The sequence below is a fragment of the Syngnathus leptorhynchus genome, chromosome 21 (genome assembly GCF_054491065.1).
Source record: "Syngnathus leptorhynchus isolate UIUO chromosome 21, UIUO_Slep, whole genome shotgun sequence".
Taxonomy (NCBI): Eukaryota; Metazoa; Chordata; class Actinopteri; order Syngnathiformes; family Syngnathidae; genus Syngnathus; species Syngnathus leptorhynchus.
The window spans coordinates 3933516-3952127 of NC_141215.1; the positions used below are offsets into that span (position 1 = coordinate 3933516).

General features: G+C 43.3%; 2 protein-coding genes across 5 annotated transcripts in view; both read right to left on the bottom strand.

The window, feature by feature from the left end:
- Positions 1 to 6785, bottom strand: part of phlda1 (pleckstrin homology-like domain, family A, member 1) — a 23144-nt gene extending 16359 nt beyond the window's left edge. Inside the window, exons 1-4 of one of the 2 annotated variants that reach the window (XM_085902311.1) lie at positions 6067 to 6785; positions 5325 to 5466; positions 3193 to 3424; positions 1261 to 1360 (exon numbers count right to left, since the gene is read on the bottom strand). In XM_085902311.1, coding sequence (XP_085758437.1) covers positions 6108 to 6605 — 498 coding nt within the window. In that variant the 5' untranslated portion in view covers positions 6606 to 6785 and the 3' untranslated portion in view covers positions 1261 to 1360; positions 3193 to 3424; positions 5325 to 5466; positions 6067 to 6107. Of the gene's footprint in view, positions 1 to 1260; positions 1361 to 3192; positions 3425 to 4887; positions 5467 to 6066 lie in introns of both variants that reach the window. The other variant, XM_085902312.1, reaches the window with a different exon arrangement.
- A 483-nt stretch (positions 6786 to 7268) lies between these two features.
- Positions 7269 to 14808, bottom strand: nap1l1 (nucleosome assembly protein 1-like 1). Of its 3 annotated transcripts, XM_085902307.1 has the most exons (16): positions 14683 to 14808; positions 12962 to 13001; positions 12607 to 12695; positions 11978 to 12080; positions 11754 to 11895; positions 11462 to 11554; positions 11169 to 11297; positions 11027 to 11098; positions 10810 to 10949; positions 10578 to 10723; positions 10452 to 10471; positions 10240 to 10362; positions 10129 to 10161; positions 9986 to 10036; positions 9325 to 9361; positions 7269 to 8283 (listed from the first exon to the last, which is right to left on the bottom strand). In XM_085902307.1, exons 2-15 carry the CDS (start codon positions 12976 to 12978, stop codon positions 9356 to 9358), a joined length of 1164 nt encoding a protein of 387 aa, XP_085758433.1. In that variant the 5' UTR covers positions 12979 to 13001; positions 14683 to 14808; the 3' UTR covers positions 7269 to 8283; positions 9325 to 9355. The 3 variants fall into 3 exon arrangements, with proteins under 3 accessions (XP_085758433.1, XP_085758432.1, XP_085758431.1); XM_085902306.1 differs by lacking the exon at positions 9325 to 9361 and having other exon boundaries at positions 11474 to 11554; XM_085902305.1 differs by lacking the exon at positions 9325 to 9361.
- Positions 14809 to 18612: the final 3804 nt, after the last annotated feature.

Here is an 18612-nt window from a genome sequence, read left to right on the forward strand (position 1 = left end):
CGCCAAGGGGGGGGGGGGGGGGATTGGCCCTATAGCTGTCTGCGTGACGGACGTTTGATTATTACGAGGCGGTTATGAAATATAGGCTGGGGCAGAATCACATGATGACAAAAGAAAGTGATGAAGTGAGTTAGATTTCAAGGTGACAATGAACAAAGCATCCATATTCTTTTTTTAGTCCCCGCCCCCATCAACCCTCCACTCATCACTTCCCACTCATCGTGCCGCACTCCATCCCATCTGCGAAGGCCTCGGACGCCTGGTGACACTCTCACGAGCGGGCAACACAATTATTTTTCCCCGAAAGCGTCGCTGGAGGATTTTCAGGGATGGGGGAGGGGGAGAAAATTAGCGGGAGACAAAAGATGAGAGGATCAAGATGAGGATGAGAGCAAGAATGACATCATGGGGAAGAACACCAGAGGAAGTAAGCAAAGACCAGACATGAGTCAGGTGGAATCCAAAGAAAAGGATCAAACCGAGATTTTATTTAAATGTGTTCCTTGCACGACATTACATTTCCGATAAGTCACTGGGTTGTTTTTTTTGGCGCGCTCCGCACTCTGACATTTAGTTTACAGGGGCAGTTATTTGTTTGTTCATTCGGCCGACTGGAATTAACATGCTTTGTGACACCTTCTCAACATTTACAGCTTGCGGTTGAACAAATCGACAAAAAGGGGAAAAAGGCAGACTAAAATATCCACAAAGCATTTACATTGTAACTCAAATCATCTTTCCACATTGAAATGAATGGAAAAGCCATTAATACGTTCTAGTGCTCCGAGGGACACACCCAAAAATTCAATTTCTCGGCATGTGGTCATCGGTGGACATTGCGCCCTTGACAAAACCCATCCATGTATGTCATGGGAGGTAAGATGGAGCAGTGGAAAAGTCTTGTCATGGGCTTGATCCAGATTTACACAGCTTCACAGTGATGAAGCTAAGAAGCTAATATGAGAGCCTGAACTTTACGGAGACCCCTCAGCTGACTACACGACATGAGCAGCTTTTTCCATCACTCCCGAGGACTTAAATAAAGTATATGAATATGCAGTGGATATAAAAAGTCTGCACACCCCTGTTCAACCCCCAGATAAGTTATTGCCAACCTTAATGGTGCAAACGAAGATTTGAAATGATATACTGTATCCTGGTTTCATTCAAACAGGGGTGTGTAGACTTTTCTGCCCAGTGTATTATCTTATATTATATTATTATGTGTGATATTTCTCATTCATATCATTATGAGCTTACCAATGTCGCCGCAGCTTGGATGTTGACTCAGTGTTGCCCACGCACTTTCCCATAAAGTGAAGCGGGTGTCCCGTGCCGGCTGACACGCAAAACAGCCCACCTGACGATAAAAAAAAAAAAAAGATCAGCCCTCATACGAGGAGACAGATTAGAAGAATGTCAAACGTGTTGCTGCTGCTTTGCAATAACAAAAAGGCTGCAATTTCCAACAAATGTCAGGTCAAAGTGTCACGAAAGGATACAAAAAAACGTGATGTACGTCTTACCATATGCACACACAATTCTTATGCTTCATAAAATGCACTCAGTGTGTGGGGGGGGGGAATCAAGAGAAGGTCCATTTGTTTTACACACAAAACAGCCAGAAGCCATCCATCCTTATTTGCATTAACTGCTGTTTGGCTCTTGGCAGAAGATAATCCTGCTGTTACAACAGCGTTATCACGCACAAAAAGAGGAAGTGAGCATTTCACACAAACAAGACGGAGGCCGGCAACTGGCGACAGGGCAGCTGTGACCTTGAGGGAAGGGAAGGCAGGTTGGTTGGGGACGTTTTGGCTAGGCCAGACTGTCGTTATCACCGGCAGACATTGTGTCACTTGTGGGTGTTTGTTTTTGTGTTTGCAGTTGAAACCACCTGCACGTCCACCATGTGTGTGTTAAAAAAAAAAAAACAAAATCACCACCACAACTGTCTCTATGCGAGAGACAAATATCCAGTGTAAGCAGTTTACACCATTAATTGAGTGATTCATTCACCTACCACAAGAGGGAGCCGTTGTTCCTCCAGTGTTTGTCATACCGCGCTTTGCGAATCACTGATTTCAATAAGCGGCATTTATATGCATCCGAGCAGATGGCAAGGAAGCGCTTCTGTATTTCACTGCAGCGTTTCACCCTATAGCCAGCTTGCTAATGGCTAATTAGCTCAAGCCGAAGTGCCGAATCAGCGTTTAGAAAGGCAGGCTGATGTACGCCATTATCCACTCCGCAGTGTCATTATCATTTGGTTCAGATTATGATGACCTATAGCTGTATAAAATAACACTAAGAAGAAAATGATATCCAACCGCATATCACGCACCTGCATGGGTGTCGCGTGGGAACAATCTGTTGAGCCAGATGTCCGACAAAAATAATCTCTTCATTTTTTTATTTTTATTTATATTGCGTGGTAAAACAAAAGCCCCCCCATGGTAGCGTGCAATGTGTCATTATCATGATTATGGTGGTGATTTGGCTTTGTTATAATAACAAGTTCTATTCAGGAAGTGCTGCCTAATTCATATTATCAAGTTGCGCATCGACAGGCTTTGTGAGCATCTCCTGACAGCGGCAAGTAGCAGGTGGCGGCACATTATGAATAAGTTTGATCGAGGAAAAAAATTTAAAAAATATGACGACAGGATGAAATCTCATAAGTAGCTTCTAATTACTTCTCGAGACTGATGCACTCGGATTTGGACTGAGAGACAGAATGAAACAGCTTTGATGCTACCCTAAAGGAAAAAAAAAACTATTTATTATTAATCATTTCATTAATGTGCCATTATTTTAAACTTCCAAAAGGGAAAATTCTAAGGTTGATTTTAATACGAGATTTACACATGTATATCAAGATATGCTTCCAACCGGGATCGATATGCAGCCAAAGGTCGCCTTGTGCTGCAGTCTCCATAATGCAGAATCAGATTAAAATGGATCCTTGCGCTGTTATTGATCGAAAGGGTTTTAAAAACATGAGCAGGCAAGAAAAATCAATGGCATACTGAATGAGCATGTCAATGCATCCATCCCGGGACATAATTCAGGATTACGTCACACAAAAGGCACTACTGAGATTTTATAAGAGCGATTCAGTTGTGTTTAGGAGCATTACGGAAGCGTCTTTGAGAAGTAATCCCGAATTACATCCATGGCGGCTCCTCTTACCTCACTGGCTCAAATCACAAAGTCGGCCGCGGTGAGGAATACGTCGGAGGTCAGCGCTCGTGCCAAGAAACGCAAACCCGTCGACAACAGCTGTCGCTCCAAAGAGTCGATCAAAGGAGGGACCCCGCTGCCTCCGTTTCGAAATGAGTTGTCAACAGCAGCACGGCGTAACTTAATGATCATGTCCTCTACTCATCTTTTTTTTTTTTTTTGCCTCCTCCAAGGACAAGTGCTGCAAAGGAATAAACTGGATTAACAACTTCAACATTGTAAATGACATTAAACTTCCATTTCAAAACAATACAGCGCTACCAGATGAATTTAAACTTACTTTGTAAGTCTGACAACCAGACCCTGAAATAGCAAAGCAGCCCCAGAACCGAACAAAGTTTGGAGGGGGGGGGGGGGGGTGCTTGTTGTGCTACCACGACACTAAAAAGCACTTAAACACAAATGCATAAGTGGTGATGATTCAATTCGGCAGTCGAGTATTAGAAGTGACAAGCTCGGCCAGCCGGCAGCCACGGAGCCTTGGCGTGTCACAAAAGATGTCGTCACCACATGTCGCGTTTAATCGAATTAGCCCGGATTCATGTGGTTTTTGACACGACACACTGGTGGCGTTTTATCTGAGCGGCAGCAACTGGCAGAGAAACCCGATCCCCCGCACTACTTTTAAACTCGGAAATGAAGTGGGCTGTAAAAACATGAAAGCAGAGAGAGCGTTGACCTGCATGAACCAAAACATGAAAGCAGAGAGAGCGTTGACCTGAATGAACCAGCTTGGGTGGGGAAAAAAAAAAAAAGAAACGAACGCAGTTTACCTCTTCATATTTTTTTTAATGGAATGTATCATTTGGAGGTATGAAAATATATTTGGAAGTAAAAAGAAAAATGGACGGGAGCAGAGAGGCAGGTCAGTGGGGTGCAGCGAAGGCGAGATAAAGGGCAGAGCTGTTACCCCGCGTGAGAGAGATGACAACAACGCTGAGGCATGTGTTAATTTGGCCGCCGTACACTCTTGAAAAGGGTTCACACGATCAACTGGGAAATCAACACATAAACGCCTTGTGAAGTAAGATCGTTTGAAATTGCTGCCAATCATGACACACATCCCTAAATAACTTGAATAAAGGGTTAATGCCTTGCAAGAGGGTTTAGAAATTGTTTTGAACTCACTGGCAGTTGTGGACTGTTGAGGATACTGTGCTTTAAAACAAAGTTTTCATCAAAAATGACAGAAGCCAGGCATGTCACCTGTGCTACTGGTGGAATATGATTAGTTGAAAACTATCATAACAATGGAACAATGAGTCACTGTGCCAAATAGTTAGCTCATTTGTAGTTCTAAGGTTTGAAATGAACATATTAGTAATAGTTTAAAATGCTACAGCGAGCAATTTATAAACCCTTCATCCAGGCACCCCAAATAACTGCACTGAAATATAAGCGCAGAGTCCTCAAATCGTCTTGAGGGGAAAAATATGAAAACGTGTGTCATATTATTAGTAATTTAAAAACAGATAAAACACAAATGGGCCTTTGTACACATTTGGCGGGGGAGCTATCGGTATAATGCTAATGATGCTAGCGAGGTGCTAAACACACAAGAAAGTTAGTTAGCGCCAGGCTAACGTTACAAACAACGATAAATATGAAATTGGTAACATATGAAAAATAGTTAAATGAACTCACATTCCGTGTTTGACTCTTGTGAAGGAGCGTTTTGTCAGTTGCGCTAACAGGCTACCTGCTCGTGGACTAGGGCAGCCATATTGGATGTGACGAACGTTAATCAACAAAATGGCGGCATTCTGTCCGGCTTCTCACAGCACCCCGACCACCACTCCACCCCCCCGTAGCTTGAACATAATACTCGTCAATTCATTGACGAACATCAGATTTAAGACTTCCATTCAGGCTACCGTGGCTAATTATCCCATTCATTTAAACAAGCAAAATTGAAAATGAATCTTTGGTTCGATGATGACAACCTACCTGCTAATAAGACGACCACAGTACAAATAAAGGCTTATTTCCAATAACAGACATCGCATTGCACACACTCATAGAAAAAAATATATACATGTCTAATAAATAACCGAACAGTCCACCGCACTTTGTTTTCTCACATGTTTTTTAGTTAGTCCATGAGTCTTTAGGGGAGGAAGTCCGTGAGGGGCTCCATGGGTGGGTGGGGTGGGCTTGTCCTCGTGTTGATGCGACTATCGTGGGTGGGGGGAGTCGATATTTATCACCCAGTGTCCAATTAACCTGTGGACAGAATCAATTAGGCACATTGCTACAAATTTCACTGAATAGTCAACTAATACGTGCACTCTATTAACCAGTTTAATTGTTTAGACAAAGCAAATTGTAGCAGGTGAGGCTATTTTTAACCAAGTTAGTAGATGTATATTACCTTTTAGTGTACTTTACGAACAAAATGAAATTACACCTGTAGGTGGTTGTATAGCAACACAAATAAAGGTAAATTGTTTTCGCGTAAAAAACAAACACCTGCATAGATGAAAATACGATTCCATATTGTTTCAAATAAGTGCAATATAACGTTTGAAACCTTTTTCTACAATGTCGTCATAGGATTGACCGATAAACGAGAAAACCCAAGGAACTTTATGAATAGTTGTTTGGTTATCATTCTATATATAAAGTAGAATAGTGGGCCTAAGTGTTCATCATAAAAGATGTTTTTTTTGTTTGTTTTTTACCAAGTCACACACTACAAGTTAGGTGTCAACAGCCAGGGAATCCAATTCAAAGATAAGAACCAGATCCAATTCACATGGGGATTCCTCAAGTCGTCCCCAGACCCCCCCCCCCCCCCCTTTTTTTTTTCTTTTTTCTTCTTACCGCAAACGGCGCATGAATGTCCGCCTGACTTGCCGGGCAGGTCACGCTACGTTCGGCGAGCTCCGCAAGGTCTTGTGGCTCTGTCCGGGCATGTGCACGACGAGCAGTTGCTGCTTCTGCCGGGTGGACTTAACCGCAAGGATGGCCTGGCGGTTCTTGTACTGGACCATCTGCAGGGTGATCTCCGCGTTCCAGCCCTCGTCCTGCGGGCACCTGAAGTCGATCTCCTTCCCCTCGGACATGACCACGGTGAAGTAAACGTATTTGCCCTTGCGCTCCACGCAGTCCACGGTCTTCATGTTGGCGAAGTGGAGCTCCTTGACTTTGCCTGCATCTTCTCCGCGGTGGTGATGATGGTGGTTGTGGTGCGGTTGCGGCGGTTGCTGCTGTTGGAGGTGATGATCGTGTTGCTTGGGCGGCAGCAGCAGCACGCCGTCCTCGGTCAGGACGCACAGCTTCTTCTTCCACAGCTGGAGCAGGCCGTCGCTCCTCTTCTCCAGCACGCCTTCCTTGTACACCTTCCTGCCGTTTTCCAACATGCTCACTCCGAGCCTGCCACTTTTTGTTTTCCTTCCTGGGGAGAGGGCACAGACTCGGAGGTCTACCCCGGAGAAGATGAAGGCATACGTGACAGCTGGCCAGGTCGGTTGTAATGGAAGTGGAGGTTGGGTGGGCTTGCCTGAGACGGGCGGGGGAGGGGTCCGTAGCTGAACCGCCCACACCAGAAAGCGCCCCTACCTACTACAAAATCAAACAAATAGAACTGGAGATACACGTGGGCCACTTTAATAGCTACTTTGTTTGAGCAATGTCTTTAATTCAACAATTTTCCAAATAAAACGTCATCTCCTACATAACTTGATTTATTATAAGTACAAAAAATGGTAAACAATAATAAAATTCTAAACCCATATCCACAATATGAATTATAAGTTTTGTCTTTTCTATTGGAAAATGATAAAAAAATCCAATTGATCTTCAATGCATTTGACTACAATATAGAATTATTTTTAAATGTTTCCTTTTAGCATCATCAAAATGAAAGCTTTAACAAAATATTCATAATTTGTGTGTCCAGTTCATTGTTCTCTACGCTTATTTACATCTTATTTTAGTTTGTACGGCTCATAATAAGGGCAATGGCGCCCTCTGCTGACTATAGGATGAACTTCAGGTGCAATAAAATAATTCAAAACTTGTCATTTTGGTCATGTTTAACGGATTTAATCATGAACATACACATACAATAATTGAGTACATTTTTTTTTTTGTAGCATAGCGATTTGCCCAGACAACAGCTACTGTCCAGGCAAAATTTGCAACAAATAGTTGCCCTTCTGGTTTTTGTATATTGCTCCTATGGCCTTTTAGGAGGGGGCGGGGGGGGGGGGGGTTACACTAAAAACAGTGGGATGGATGAAAGAAGGTAGTGAGGATGGTTTACTTGCTGCACATTCCCTCGCTTTCGTTCACAGTGATAAAAACGAGTTCTGTTGTCAGTAACTAGCGATACAGGAGGCAAGTAAGATGTGCTACCAAGTGCCCAGAAAAAAAAAAAAAGACCAGTTTGCTTGTAAAGTCCTAAGGGGGGGGGGGCGACGCCTGAAGCACAAAATGGTGGACCCTTGTAGTAACTAGTTTAATACCCTGGTTTTTGTTCAATTCCTTGAGTGTTTCACCAATGGACCCCAATTGTGTTGTTTACTGGAATGTTTTTTGGTAAGAACTGTACAACCAAAGCGCTATATGATGAGTTTGATCTGGTTGCAATCACAGCTGTTGTCTAAGAGCAAATACCACAAAAAAGACTTCACAAGAACTAGTTTAGCGGTGAAGATCATGCTGTTTTTTTTTTATCCTTTCTAATGTACAGAGAAGAAAAACAGGTCTAGTAAAATACTATATAACGAGCCACACGGCTCAAAGTATTGTTACCGTGGTTTTTTTTTCCCCCCATTGAGGTTCTTTTGTAAAGAAAACCTTGAAACCTTCAAATTGTCTACCAAGAAAAATACAAAAACATTATAAGGCGGTAAGTTACTAGTTCTTTTTTTTTGTAATATATATATTTATATATGTACGTTTTCCCCCGTGTTTTTTTTTTTTTTTTTCTTTCCTTTTTTCCTTAAATGTTGTTAACAGTGCAGTTGGAATCTTGGGAGGCAGCGAGGCCACACTTCACTGAGACTTGCACTCAGCTGGAGAGGCCGTGTCCTTCTGCAAGAGATCAAAAAGAACACGACATTGAACAAGCTGTCGAAGGTACCACAAACAACTATTCCAAAAAAAAAGCCGAAACAAAACTATTATTCCCTCGCCAAAATGCTAACCGCTTTGAGTTTAATGGCGTCGAGAATTCTTCTGTTTAAGTCCACATAAAATATTCCCTTCAGTAAAAGCTTATTTGAATTGTTCCAGTTTAACTTTACTGAATTTATAGAGGACGGGGATTGACCCCAAAGGTTCACTCAAGATTTTCAGTTGCCGCTATAAACCAGAAAATAGTGACAAAAGATTTATTATTATTTTTTAAATTTGACAAGATTATGTTGGCTTGTCTAAAAATATTCCACCTATTTCATTATCATAGTTAATGGCTTGAATTTGGAGTGTGAATCTGACAGTAAATTGAATTTCAGGCTCCTGTACTTTGAGACACACGGGATATAGTGACTAGTGGAAAACGGGAAGTTGCAAAGCGTGCGTTGGCATTCATTTAAATCTCATCACTGCGTGGATGGGGCAAGCTTCCAGAGGTGATGGCAAGTGCTCAGTGAGTTTTCAGTGGCCGTGTGCCATCCACACTGGAAATAGATTGGAAGCTTCTCAACGACTCGAGTGTTTAATCTGCGGCGACTATTTTGGGGTTTTGGTTTCATTTATTTTTTTTGTGATTCTAAGCACTTTGCAACTATCGGTGAGGATTAAAACTCAATGATGAAAATGGATCAACGATGTTTCAAAAGCACGCAGCCATCGACAGAAAGCAAACAATGCTGGCACAAAAGACAAAACAAAAAATTATTAAAAAGACTGGAACATGAACAGAAAAACTAGCTTTGACATACAGGTACAAATGCAGAGCGCACTATGGGTTAAACTTAATCAAATAAAAAACCAAACCAATGAGTTAGTGGGGGGGGGGGGGGGGGGGGCACGGCAACAAGACAGATGAAAAGGAAGGCAGCCATTTTTTTTTAAAAGGTGAAGGGTTGGGGTGGCGATGTAGTAAGCCGACAGTTGACAAGCTGTACCTACCGGGACAGGGTTATTTTTCTACTGTCACCACTTAAACCTAGTGAGGAAAAATTTAAAGAGGAGCTGACAAAGTATGCCAAAAAACGTGACCGATCACAGATGAAGACAACAATGATGGAAAAGGAGAATGCAAAAAAAAAAAAAAACAACAACCCACAGGCATCGTACAATGTCAAGAGCAGCATGCCGGTCGGTTCATGTGGTGACGACCCAATTAGTGGATGTGACAGTTTTCTAGTTTTAGCAAATCTGGTGATGAGGAAAGTTGTGTTCAGAATAATAAAGTTGGGGGGGTCAAAATCCAAAAGCATTGCAGCCACCTAATCAAAATATGCTAACAAATGCTACATATAGTACAAGTATATATTAAATGTGCATTTTCACACAATGCTTTTAAAAATAATAATCATAATAGAGCTGCTTGCCTACTATTACTATTGTGAACACAACGAAAAATGTTACGTGGTTAAAATGATCGTTTTTAGCCCAGGAGCCAAATGAAGATGACAAGCAATGAGATGCAATATGGATTCTGACAAAAGCGGTGCTTAGTCGCGCAGAGGTTTGAATGTGCAATGGAGGGGACGTTCAAACTCATGACCCCGGGAAAAAAGTGCAGAGATGACGAGTCGAGCGGTGCCGCCCGCGCGAGGGATCTCACCTTGGGATCGTAGTCGGGATCGTTCTCCTCGTCGGCTTCCTCCTCGCCTTCCTAAATGACATCGGTAGAAGAGCGGGTTTTACCGGCGGTGCTGACTTAAAACGAGCTTGGGCGTTTTATTCCATTATCGTGTGCGGGCTCACCTCGTCGTCGGCCTCCTCCCCTTCTTCATCGTACTGCAAAACGTACACGGGGTGTTACGTCGTTGCGTACCAAGTGGGGGAATAAAAAAATAAAAATCATTAGCTACTTACGTCGTCATCGTCATCCTCGATGGCCTCTCCCGTGAAGTACAACACGGCCCGGGGAACGATGCGCTCGCGGATGAAGTGGCCGATCTCAAAGTCGGCCGTCAGGACTGCCTCGGAATCCTCATCCTGGAGAAAGATCGAGTGACACTCGTTGGCTGACGGTATGGAGACAAATGTGGGGTTTTTTTTCCCTGGGAAAGCAACAAAACACTTACCAATTCTCCATTTTCAGGGACTACAAAAAAAAAAGAAGAAAGAAACAAGAGCATATGTGGTAAAAACAGTCACCATTTTTTTTTCTTTTAAAAAATGCATTAATAGTATTCAATTTCTGAGCATACCCTCCGGTGGGGTGAAGAAATTAAAAAAGGAATCGTTGGGGACCGTTTTGGTGACGGTCCGGACTGTGCCTCGGCCCTTGTGCTTCTGCTTCTTCTTGATGGTTTTCAACGTGACGTTCTTGCCCTTTGTCCAGTCGATCGTGGAACTGTCGTGCCGGAAGCGACAAAGTATTCAGTATTTCAGCCATTCGACAAAACAAAAAAGGATTCTCTGTGGACTTCACATACTCACCCCGTGCATGAAATGATTTCAGGTCCGTCAAAGGAGAAAGGGTCGTTCTCGTCGGGCTCCGACCTCATTTTGTAGGTTTTCGTCAACACTGTGTTTGTGAAAAAGTCGTTGGGCTCGAAGTGGAACTCTAAACCGAAGCTCTGCGGAAAAAGAACCAAAAGAGCATGGTTACATTTTTTGAGGGGCAAACAAAAAACAAACAGTTGGTATTACTTACCATGGGTTGCCCCGGGTCCGAGTATTTCACTTTGATATCTTGTAAATGTTTGAGGATGGGCTCGTCATGCTCCTGAGAAGACAACAGAGTGAGCCTAGCAGAGGTTGGCCAGCAGGGGGAGACAAAGCACAGCCAGGCATACCTGCAGCATGTCACTGAGGAGGTCCACGTTTTTAAACACCGTTAACCAGAACTCCGGGATGCCTTTGGGGTCTTCCTTCTCCTCATCCTTCTTCTCTTCCTCTAGCTTAGCCTTCTCCTTCATCTCATCCTGCGGCAAGGGTGGACATTTTTTTTTTTTTTACTGGGAGCACACTTTTGCTTACATTGAACCTCTCACACACACACAGGTGGACGCAAGAGAAGAATATTAGCAATGAATATAGAGGGGGGGGGGGATAGAGGAAGACATGCGAGCTTAGACGTCACCTGTACCTGCTTACTTACTGTCAGCTCTTCCTCCTCATCTGCTTTCCACTTGCATTCCTCATCTGTGGGCTCATAAGCTGCTTTGACAATGTCACTTCTCTGCAAGAAGAAGAAAAAACATTTTTTTTTTCCCCACAATTGATTCTGCCGAGTCATGCTCATCACTTTTGGATGGATTACGCATAACGGTAGAGGAAAATCCAATTTATGTGAAGGTAATAAAACAAATGGAACATTTTTGCATTGTCGGTCAAATTATCGATTACACATTTGAACTGTAGCGGCGGCACTGACTTACTTTGTCGAAGAGGGGCTGGTAAAGGGCGGCGTACTTTCTCTCCAGTTCGTGGACGTCCTCGTAGAACTTGGCTTCAATGTGGGCGCACTTCACCTGCAGGTTCTTCAGGGCGTTGATGCGTCGCTTCACAACCTTTGGTAAACTAGACAAAAAGATGGCGGAAAATTCATTTGAGACACTTAAAAGCGGCTTCCGAAGCGGACACGGGCCAAAATCATTCTTACCTCTCGATGTACCCTGATGGTGAACCGTTGAGGCCGTCGAGGCCTTCCTGGAGCGCAGCCAGGATCTGTGGATTCTGCATAAGCTGCTCCGTCAGCTGACGAGCTGCGGGCACGTGCAAAACACCATCGGTGAGCCAACAGACAGACTAATTAATTTCCATGGCAGTCTTTGAAAAGAACTAAATGGAGCACGAGCTAGGACCCGAATTGGCGCTTGGCTGAAAAAGGCAATTAAAATGTTCTCTTTTATTTAATGGCGTGAGCTACAATGCTTTTTGGAGTGTATTTAAAGCAAGTCGAGTCAACACAATCCAGCTCGTGGTTGTGTAACAGCATTTCAAGTAACAATATGGAGACATTTCGACATCGTATTGCTTTGTGTCCAAGGGACTAAGTGCCTCTGCCGTTGCCATGGCAACCCCGGATAGCCTTCGAAGTGGGCTAAAAGGGCCCAAACACCCCTTGTGTCGTTTCCACGACTGTGAAAGTTGTGTGTGGCACTTTGATATGACTACAGAGATCTGAAAACATGTCATTCTTCTTTTTTTTTTTTTTAGGTCACCACTGGGGATGTAACGATTTAAAAATAAAAAAATTAAAAAAATAAAAAGGAGAAAAATAAACCGTACCTTTGCTTTTTGAATTTTCTACAGTCTCCTCCTCTTCCACTTCTTCCATATCTTCCATATCTGCCGGGTCAATCGTAGCTTGGTCTTTGCTGTTGGAGAGGTAGTGGTGGACATAAATAGCCATGTTGTTGTTATTGCAAGGACTGAAACATGACACCGTGATGCGAAATTCTTCGACATAACTTCACCATCCGTCGTTTTATCCGTTTACATGGCAACAGAGAGTCTTATCGAAATCGGATGCTTATGATGTGTCGAACCGACGTGACTTATTATGCATGTGGGCGTGGCTTCAAATGTAAACTTCTTCCTTTCGGCGGCAAGAAAAAGCTGTCAAAGTTTGACAGACACTCACTTGTCAACGTCTGCCATCTCAGCTGAGTTTTCAAGCGATGCTTCAAAAGACAAAAAAAAAAAGAAAAAACAATGAGTAAGACATCGTTGAATGACAAATGGGCCATCCCGTGAATTATTCATGAATCCAGTCATTGTAGTCCCAAGTCCATTGTGACAGCGCATGGGAGGCGAGCTTATTTAAATATGTCAACTGCGCTAACGTTTACACAACTTTCCCGATCATCATTTGGATTTAGATGGCGTCTTTTTAAATGTCACTCCTTCCCCAAACATTTAACGCAGGATGCAAGCGAAAGGAGGGAGAGAGAGCAGACTTCCCGGCTTTGTTGAACTCACAACGGCGGGCTGGGTGGGTGGTTCAACTGAGGCGACGCTTAGAAAAAGGTCAAAAAAACAAAATGTGCCATTTACCTGCTAACCTCTTGAGCAGCACTGCAAGCACGCTAGCAAGAATGCTGCTAACATCGTAGCGTAGGTGGTGTGGGAAGCGAGGATGCAGACATTGTGCATATGATCCTTCCCCGTGTTATTGATGGGGAAAAGTGCTTTGAAAAGCTTTTAGTAGCCATTGGAGCATCCATTTTTTCTAATACGGTAATGTGCAAAATGTGATTAGTGAGGCATTTGCAAATAGGGTGAGAGGAAAAAAAAAAAAAAAAGAGGAAAAAAATGTTATACAAGTGGATATTTTAACACTAATTTAAATTAATTTCTGGAATTTATTTCAGATTTATTGACATTAACACTTGCAATAAGCTACGAGTTAGCATTCTCTACAATTGGTGAAATACACACTAAACAATAAAGCCTTGCTAAAAATGTTGTTGTGACTCCGGTGATGTAATCCACAAAAATTGGATCGAGGCAACGGGATTAGTTGTTATTTTGTTGTATTTTTCTTGTTTTCCAAAAATGACAAGGGAATTTATTTTATTGGGGGTCCGTCTGCAGGAATGATCCCAAAAGCCCTTTTCGCTGGTCCTGCCAGCGACCACGTGTTGCTCGCTCAAGTGAAGCAAACCTTTGCTGACTTACAGGGGGGGGGGGGAGAAAATCTATCGGGTTAAAGTACAGATCGAGACAATCATAGTCATCGATTGGGAACATACCCGCAAGCTGATTTAAGGGGAAACGACAAGCGGGCGGTGTCACGTCGCTCAACCGTGTTCATCCCAACGAGCAGCTAACTTTAGCCACCGGCCTTGCCTTTTGCCCATTGTCGGGTGCACATAGCCTGTTAGCTTAGCAGTACCGAGGGATGCATCGTTCCTAAAACACCACGTAGACATTTTATTTTTCGTGTCAGCGTGACATACTTTCAACCACCTTCCGCCATTATTAATTTACATCGTATGTCTTCCCGCCGTGTTATCGCGTTAGTTTACTTCATCCACGATTACTCCCCCCCCCCCCCCCCCCCAAATAAGGTCAACAACAAAATCTTGCAAAGCTTAAACACGGTGACATTTTGTTATTCAGTCGTGAATAAATACAATATTGGTCGTCATTATCGAGTATGGGTGTCATCTAATCGATTCTTAACATATTACGAAGGAGACGCTCGGTCTCAATGGCTGCTGCTGTCTCACTCAACTAGCTTTAGCCGCCTACCCGCCACTGACGCCGCTTTAAAATGTCCATTGTGGTTAAATGTAGCTTCACAAATGGTGACTTAAGTAAGACACCGCTGGTAGGAGAAACACGCACACCGTGGCTTACCGTAGCTATGTAGCCGGCGGCGGGTGCTGCTGGTGAGGCGGGCGCTGCGCAGTGAGTCGGTCCGAAGAGGGGAGGAGGAAAAAGACTCCGCTCGGATGGCGGTAAAAGAGGAGCGTGAGCCCGCCGCCTGCGCTCATATACATCTGACGTCATCACGTAAACGGGCAGTCGCCACGGTAACACTGCAGGTGGGCGGGGTAATGGTCGAACGACACCGCCCCCCCAAGTTTCAACAAAAATAAAATTAAAAATTAAATAATTTTTTTTTAAAAAGTGATATCTATACCTTATAGATTTGGACACAGCAGAGTTTTTTTTTTATTAGACGAATTAGGTCTTATTTGAAGTGGCTCGGGCATCTGGTAAATTGGCTGGGGAGAAGTTTGGGCGTAGAATGGATATTTATTTGGTATTAATGAATTGCAGGTAGTTGATCATGAGCTATCCTATTAGGAAATCCAAGTAAATTAATGGATTATTCCCTGATACTAAGTATGACTCATACAAACTACAAATAAACATTTTCTGAGTCATGCATACCAACTAAAAAGACATCATGCCAAACTTGAGGCGCTTGGTGACATCATCAATGCGAGGACAAGGGGTCGGCATTGAGGTTATTAAGGACAATTTGTGTAGAAGTGAGATTTAAAGATAAATTTGCTGTCTGTGCCGCGACTGTGCCAGTATTCATCACGGCTCGCATTCCTCGACGATGTGTCAAGTCTTGGGAGGAACAGTTAAGAGTCCCACGTACATCCTGTGGCAATCAACCTACAAATTGCCACCATGGTGCCTCCGGTCCACGTTTGCAGGGCCTTCCTAATGGTTTGTTTAATGCGGCGGCCATCAATTGCAAATGAGGCCTTCGTTAGCCACCGTTAAGCAGTATCGAAGGCGAATCTTATATCCTGACTAAACACTTGACCTCATTGTTGTTACAACCATAAGATTTGCAGCTAGCTAAATCCCCAAATACTAAATAAGCTCTTTATCATTTATTTAATGTCACGTACTGGTAAGATACTTTGTTTTTTAAGAGGACATATCACACCAAAGCTGTTTGCCAAGATTTGTGTAGCTTCGTCAGCCTCACGGATGCCAATCTGAGGTCATTTTTCTCCATCTCAGTGGTTTCTAGTCTCTGCCCATCTTCCGTAAGGAGAGCTGGCCAGAAGCGGTGCCAAATTTAAATATTCATGCTTTGCGACCAGCTCCGTGTGCCCCTTCCCCTGAACGATGATGGATGTGCCTTCTTTCTTCATTTTTTTTTCCTCCCCGCTCGCCCTACTTGCTCGCGTCAGAGAAAATGGATTATGAGGATGCTCCAAACCTCAGCTGGCAGTAGGAAGCAACGAGAGAGGATAGTGAAGCTAATACGGACCGTGTAGCCCGACGACGGATTCTAAAAATCAAATATCGCACGCTAAACATGATAAAACAAAATGTAAAGTGATGTCATTTATTATTTGTTGTGGTTTTTTTTTTTATCACAGACCTTGTAGGGTGTGTAGACTTTTTATATCCACAGTGGCTGTAACAAGGACTTAAGAGTGAATGTGAGGCAAACTGATGAAGCGTTTAGGATGAGGGGGGGGGGGGGGGGGGTCAACTAGCAGCCGCTGCCTGTCCAGCGCTTACACAAGAGGCTTGATAAATACTTAACTAGCCCGTAGCACATGGCGTAAACCCCTGTTGCGTAACAAGCAGGGAATAAGATTTGGGAGGCTGATGGGGTGCGCTTGTATCCAAGGGTTACCAGCCCAGCCGCCAGCTGTGATTCTCTCGGCATTGTCGGCATGTTGCATCACAGGGCGAAGGGAGCCTCTTCTTATTATTTCCCTTTTCCGAGAGGTATCGAACGTGTTCTAGAGGGAGGCTTGAAGGTCGGAGCTAAAGTTGCGCTAATCGATAGTGTTAATCACACGAAATTGAATCAAGTGGATCCTTGCCACCTGAAAAAAAAAAATCAGCACGTCTCGGTGATGGGATTACGTTTGGTCGGCAAAGTCGATTTATCGGTGATGTCATTGATATTGCCCATATTTTGTTAATTGGATAAAAACAAAATAGAAATAGAATTCACCATCATCTGACTGCAATTCATGGAATGAATTGTCCTCTTGAAATTGCTTGAATAGAAGACGAGATGCCAAAAACGTGATTGAATCGACTTCAGTATTCAATTATTTCCCCGATTATTCCTGAAAATATTTTTCAAATTTTCTTTACCATTATTTAATGAGATACACAAATACAAAAAATACACACATTAAAATCAACCAACAAATTCTCTGTGCATTAGTTTCAATCTCAACTGTAACCACCGCATTAATGATGAATTAATGATCTTCCCGGGATTTAATGGGATTATTTGTCCACAGCATGCATCGACTGCTCAAAATAAAATGGATGGAGATGAAAGAAATCCAAAGGCTATTTTTTTTTTTCATGCCAGATTAATCGTTTGCTGTCATAGCTGCAAAAATCCCCGCCGCCTCCATTATCGTTAATTAAGAAAAAGAAAAAATGAAATAACCCAGCGCCCCCTCTGTCTCTTGACAGTGTTTAAAAATAGCCGGTGGTGAAATGAAAAAGCCTCAGCTTTGTGCTGTCAAGCTGCTCTGTAATCCTTTTGGCTGGTGTCACTATACCCACACAGGTCTGACCAGGCCTTTCAAAACCAAAGACGTTACTGTCAGGAATTTAAAATCTATTTTTTTTTATGTCATTTGAATCACTATAACTTCAGCAAAAGTCTTAAAACTCTTTACAGTACAACACCGAGCCCCGGACATAATGATGGACCTGTGTCGGCCTTTTCCATTGATATGTGAATGTATTTGCGGGGGCCCTCTAAAAAAGACAAGTGGGTCGTAATCCTCAGGTTCAATAGAAAGTGCCTGGGTCGGCTCGTTGGGTCGTCATTGTCAGCGGCAAAGGCGGGAATGCTGTCGGCTCGGGCGGGGTCGGCCTTCGGCGACGTACGTGCTGAATATTGGATAGCGGAATGCTTGAAGCTGGGAGGGGGGCATTGATGTCTTGTTTTGATAGACAACCAGGCCTTTTATGATATAACTGCTTCCCCCCCCCACAATAGATCATTTGACAAAAAATGAGATCTATTTGGTGTTCCCCAGGGATCCATTCTAAGTCCTCTCCTATTTCATTTGAAATCTAACATAATCTTAAAGCATGTTTTTTCTCCCTAGTTTTGAATTCGTCTTTTTTGTTTTTGTTCAGTACATAGCATTCAAGCTCCCCTTTGCATGAATTCTTTCCTTGAGTGCTTATCTTCAGCTCTTTCCTAGGAGTTCTGAAACAAAAGCAAGCTCCTTCATTCCCGATATTGCCGCCTATAGCCACTGCGCTTGGAAGAATCTGTAATGAAAAATCAGCCCCTCCCCACATCTTCCTTTCCTCCATCTTCATCACTGAGTCATCCCCGCCATTCACTCGTGGCAACACCTTTCTGCTTTCCAAACAAAGAGCGTGGGTGATTTTCTATTTGATCACGCTTATTTACTCTGAAGCGTGACTGAGCTAATCATAAGCTCGCTGCGTGATGTTGTTATCCAGTCCACTTGAAGCACTTTCCTCCTGCTATTAATAGCTGTATTCATGTAATATGGAATATTTTGAGACGCTCAACTGCACAGCACTCATCCCGACCCCCCCCCATCTTGCTTTTCAGATCGACATTGTGCTAAGCAAACAGTTGGGAAGCAAAATAACTTCTTAAGTTAAAGACAACTGAACTGTATTGACGGAATATTTTGTGCCGGATTCGAAAATGTTTGATGCCGGTATGTCCGTGAGTGTGACCAAAGTGACGGCAAACATCTGATAAGGCGTCGAGGAGTCAGCAAATTGTCTGCCACACTAGACGGGCGGGCTGGCAACCGGAGGAGACAGCGCCTCAGAAATCTC

Coding starts and splice junctions, on each gene's coding strand:
- nap1l1 (XM_085902305.1), bottom strand. Junction 10,950..11,026: donor CGGACCCGGGGCAACCCATG/GTAAGTAATACC, acceptor CTTTTTCCGCAG/AGCTTCGGTTTAGAGTTCCA. Junction 10,037..10,128: donor GGGAGGAGGCCGACGACGAG/GTGAGCCCGCAC, acceptor GATGTCATTTAG/GAAGGCGAGGAGGAAGCCGA.